General features: G+C 59.9%; 3 protein-coding genes across 4 annotated transcripts in view; all 3 read left to right on the forward strand.

Annotated features, from left to right (window-relative positions):
* The window catches only part of LOC102381926 (H-2 class II histocompatibility antigen, E-S beta chain), a 603,463-nt gene that overhangs the window by 168,977 nt on the left and 430,126 nt on the right, over positions 1-4,360 (forward strand). The window lies entirely within an intron of this gene.
* The window catches only part of LOC102379723, a 24,446-nt gene that overhangs the window by 10,362 nt on the left and 9,724 nt on the right, over positions 1-4,360 (forward strand). The window contains exons 12-16 of the mRNA XM_025216602.1: positions 105-234; positions 1,236-1,431; positions 1,623-1,752; positions 2,029-2,233; positions 2,639-2,720. Of these exons, the coding sequence (XP_025072387.1) occupies positions 105-234; positions 1,236-1,431; positions 1,623-1,752; positions 2,029-2,233; positions 2,639-2,720 (743 nt within the window). The remainder of the gene's footprint in view (positions 1-104; positions 235-1,235; positions 1,432-1,622; positions 1,753-2,028; positions 2,234-2,638; positions 2,721-4,360) is intronic.
* LOC106722823 (proteasome subunit beta type-8-like) lies at positions 111-2,879 on the forward strand. 2 transcript variants are annotated; one of them, XM_025216600.1, is made up of 6 exons: positions 111-234; positions 1,236-1,317; positions 1,389-1,418; positions 1,623-1,752; positions 2,029-2,233; positions 2,639-2,879. In XM_025216600.1, the coding sequence occupies exons 2-6, from the start codon at positions 1,289-1,291 to the stop codon at positions 2,725-2,727; spliced, it is 483 nt and encodes a 160-aa protein (XP_025072385.1). In that variant the 5' UTR covers positions 111-234; positions 1,236-1,288; the 3' UTR covers positions 2,728-2,879. The 2 variants fall into 2 exon arrangements, with proteins under 2 accessions (XP_025072385.1, XP_025072384.1); XM_025216599.1 differs by having other exon boundaries at positions 1,236-1,313; positions 1,385-1,418.

Here is a 4,360-nt window from a genome sequence, read left to right on the forward strand (position 1 = left end):
CGGGGCTGCAGGTGGGCGCGGGGCTGGGCCCGGGGGTGCGGGGCGGTCGGAGCTGTGGGGGGGTGGGAAGCTGGGACCGGTCCGACGTGTGTCCCCTCCCGCAGCCGGCCGAGTTCCTGCGGGGCCCCGCGGGTCGCATCCAGCTGCTGCACGGCACCACCACGCTGGCCTTCAAGTTCCAGCACGGCGTGGTTGTGGCCACCGACTCCCGGGCCTCGTCTGGGAGCTACATCTGTGAGCTGCTTCGTGCCCCTGACCTTGTCCCTGCCCCTGGGGTGCCCCTATCCCCACTGCAGCGCCCTTGGGCTGGCATCCTTCCCCCATGCAGCCCCAGGCCTGCCAGGGCTCCCCTCAGGCTCTGGAGGCTGCCCCACATACTGGGCTCAGGGGTCACAGTGCTCCCTGGCCTGGCCACGTTGCCCAGCTGTTCCCTGCTTCATAAGCCGGTCCCTGCTCCATCCCATCGTCCTATGGAGGGAAGTGTCACTTGCAAACCCAGGGCAGTGGGTCTGCTCTGTTCAGCACTGGGGAGGCCTCTCCTGGAGTCCTGAGTCCGGTGTGGGGCCCTGCACTTCTAGAAGGATGGGGGCAGATGGGAAACAAAGTGACCGACAGGAGCAGGGGCCTGGGAGGCAGGAAGGATGGTCGGGAAAGAGCTCTGAGGACCGAGGCTGGAGAAGAGAAGGGGGAGGGGGTGATCACAGTCAGAAATCCCCGAAGGACAGTGACAGAGAGGATGGAGATGGGCTTTTCCCTGTGGCCACAGAGGACCAAAATGAGAGCAATGGCCTCCAGCTGCAGCAGGGGAAACTGAGGCTGAAGAGGAGGATGAACATCCTGACTCTGGGGGTAGTCAAGCAATGGGCCAGGCTGCCCAGAGACACACTACAGTCTCCATCCCTGGAGTTGCCAATGGCAGGCTGGACCAACACATGGCTGGGGTGGTTTAGGCAGGGGTGATGTTGCCCTGAGCCGGGGGCTGGACTGGATGTAACCTGGGAAGGTCCCTTCCGGCCTGACTTTCCTGTGATCTCCCTGGTAGTCTTTACTTCCTCAGAGGCACTCTTCCATCCATCCACCCACCCACTGACTCCCTCCCTTCATCCATCCATCCATCCACCCATCCACATGGGCCCAATCTTATTTCCCACACCCCAAACTGGGCTTGCCCACAGGGTCCTTATAAGGGGGGGAGGAGGGAGCCCCACTGACAGCCCTGCCCTGACTCCCTGCAGCCACCCTGCAGTTCAACAAGGTGATCGAGATCAACCCCTACCTTCTGGGCACCATGTCGGGCAGCGCCGCCGACTGCCAATACTGGGAGCGGCTCCCTCCCCAACACGGCAGGGAATCCCCGCGGGTGGGCGGTTCGCCGCGGCCTGCCAATACTGGGAGCGGCTCCTTGCCAAACACTGCAGGTGATCCCAGCGGGTGGGCGGCTTGTTGGGTATGAGGGGGTGGGGGTGGGGAAGAGACCAGGAGATGGGGAAGGGAGGCTGTGTGGGCTGTGGTGGGGGGTTAAGGGGCATTCAGGGTGCTGCAGTATTGGGGAGGATCTTGGGCACAGGAAGGAGGTGTGGTGTGCGTGGGGTCCGCAGGTACTTACTCCTCTCCCTCTCCAGGCTCTACGCACTGCGCAACAATGAGCGGATCAGCGTTTCAGCTGCTTCCAAGCTGCTGGCCAACATGCTGGGCGAGTACCGTGGCATGGGGCTGTCCGTGGGCAGCATGATCTGTGGCTGGGACAAGAAGGTGCCTACAAGGGTCCCCCCACCCTGCAGCCTCACCCCCCAGGGGAACACCCAGCCACTGCCCTGCCCTGCCCATGTCCCTCTGGTTGGCAGTGACCTGAGACCTCGGCCCCACCAGGCTCCCTGAACCCACTGCCTGGTTACCTCGCCAGCTCTCAGCCCCTCACTCCCTGTCCATGGAGCCCCAGCCCAGCCCTTCCCCCTGTCCCTGTCCCCATCCCTTAACCCCTGTCCCTGCCCCCAGCCCCCTCTCATCATCTCTCCAATCCATTTGCAGGGCCCCGGGCTGTACTACGTGGATGACAATGGGACCCGCCTCTCCGGCCCCATGTTCTCCACGGGCAGTGGGAATACTTACGCCTATGGGGTTCTGGATAGTGGCTACCGACCCGACCTCACTGTGGAGGAGGCCTATGCCCTGGCCCGTCGCGCCATCGCCTATGCCACCCACCGCGACTCCTACTCTGGGGGCGTTGTCAATAGTAAGGGCCCAGTGACTGCTTCAGGGGGCTGAGCTTCCCCTCCCCATCCCAGACACCCGGGTCTACTCCTGGGGGGTGAGCATGTGGGGCTATGAGCTTGGGTGGACAGATCCCATTCCCCAAGGGACAGGAGTATCACAGGGGCTTCTGGAGTGCTCCATCCTGGATGCCTGCATCCCTACCTGTATTCCACCCCATGCCCCCTCAAAATTGGGGCTGCAGCCATACTCTGTGGTCCCTATTCCTGGCGTGGGAGTGCTGTAGGGCCCCCTGTGAGGTGAGTACCCTGCCCTGGCTTTCCAGACACCTGGGTCTCATCGCCTTCCTGGTCTCAGCCTTCTTATCCCACTCACCCAGCGCTGCCCTCTGCTAGCTTCCCCCTCACCCTCCCATGTCCCCCCCCAGTGTATCACATGAAGGAGGATGGCTGGATTCGGGTGGGACGGACAGATGTCAGCGACCTGCTGCATGCCTACACAGAGGCCAAGCAATGAGATGAGACTGGACCAGGATCCGACCCAGGATCAGGGAGCAACAAGACTCAGGACCACGGCAATGAAGGAGGATGGGGTAGTGGGGGGAATGGGGTCAGTGACACCCCAATGTGTTCTGGTGCCTGACCAAATAAACTTGAACTAAACCCGCTGTGGCCTTGGGCGCTGAGTTTGTGAGTCATGTCAGGGGTGCTAGGGGGTGGTTGAGAGCTGGCTTTGTCTCCGAGGGGCAGTGTAGTCACAAAGCTAGAGACCCCTGGTTAAAGCCCCCCTTTATGTGGGGATGAGGAGATACTGGAATGGTCAGCCAGCTCTGGGTGGGATGCATGAGGCATGGGGCAGGGCGTGACGATGGGGACACCCGGATGGAAGGGGGAGAGGGGGCATTGGCTAGGTGGGTTGTATTTAGATGGGTTGTATTAAAGCCAGGCCCTTAAGTCACAGCTCTTATCCAACTGTGAGAAACCTCGCTGGGAGTCATACATCATCACTAGCTTTTCTCTTGGCTGGTGGGTCAGACAGGGGTGTTCCCATGGGGGCCACAGTCAGGACACTTTGGGGACTGACAGAAACTGAGGAATGGTCTTTCCCTCAACTCCCAGACAATGGGCTTGATGCTCGCTGGGGCAGTAACAGGAATTTCATTGTGATGGGGTTCTCCTGGGGACATCCCCTGAGTGTGTGTCCACAGCATCATGCCCTGAGCACAGGACAGGACCAAGCTTGCTGCTGTTCTAGAGTCTGGGCTTCAAGGGAAGAGGTTTTCTCTCCTTACTCTATAGACAAGCAGCCAGGAAACCCAGAGCTATTGACAGAAGCACCAGCAATCAGTGCACTTACAGCTCAGGTTGGCCTTTGGGAAGATTGCAACAAAACAATATATAGTTTTGGATTAAACTCAGCTGTCACATTAAACAGTTTGCCCCTCCCCCCCTTCCCCAGCCCCAAACTGCCTTAAAACAAAATTGAAAACCCAGATGTAAATATACCAAACCAATTTCAATTACAAAAATGGAATTGGTATATAGTTTTAAAAAATCATTTGTATTTTTCAGTTCTGGTAGGGAGAGAGGTTGATGGGTTGCCAGGAAGAGCTAGAAAGGTAGGGTGGGTACGGAGTGGATAGATGGAGGGATGGATGACTGGGTGGATGGATGAACAAACTGAATGGATGGGCAGATGGATGGATGCATGGATGGTTGGGTGAATGGATGGATGAATGGGCAGACAGGTGGGCAGATGGATGGGTGGGTGAATGGATGGACATGAATGAGGGGTGGGTGGGTGCATGGATGGCCAGGTGGATGCATGGATTTATGGATGGGTGGACAGATCCATGAATGTGAATTGAAGGCTAAGGGCGGGCAGCTAGGTGGCTGGCCCGGGGAATAGCTATGGGGATGGATGGTCTCTAAAAGACCTCCCCCCGCCGGCTTTCCCCGTTTCCCAGGCCAGCTCACCCGGTGTTTATTTCTCTCCCCTCTGCCTGGCTTTTCCCACCCTCTGCCCCCCCCAATCCCCGCCCGACTCCAGCCCCTGCCCCCTCCGCCCCTCCAGGCAGGAGCGCTGAGCCCGGCCCCTGCGTCCCGGGCGCAGGAGGGGCCGCGCCAGGGGCTCGGGGGCCCGAGGCCGG

This window comes from Alligator sinensis, unplaced genomic scaffold, assembly GCF_000455745.1.
Source record: "Alligator sinensis unplaced genomic scaffold, ASM45574v1 scaffold1303_1, whole genome shotgun sequence".
Classification (NCBI taxonomy): Eukaryota; Metazoa; Chordata; order Crocodylia; family Alligatoridae; genus Alligator; species Alligator sinensis.

Excerpts from the sequence above, each read along its gene's own strand:
- LOC106722823 (XM_025216600.1), top strand. The coding sequence starts at position 1,289 with ATGTCGGGCAGCGCCGCCGACTGCCAATA. Across the intron at positions 1,318-1,388 it reads AGCGCCGCCGACTGCCAATA|CTGGGAGCGGCTCCTTGCCA; the intron begins CTGGGAGCGGCT and ends GGCCTGCCAATA. Across the intron at positions 1,753-2,028 it reads TCTGTGGCTGGGACAAGAAG|GGCCCCGGGCTGTACTACGT; the intron begins GTGCCTACAAGG and ends ATCCATTTGCAG.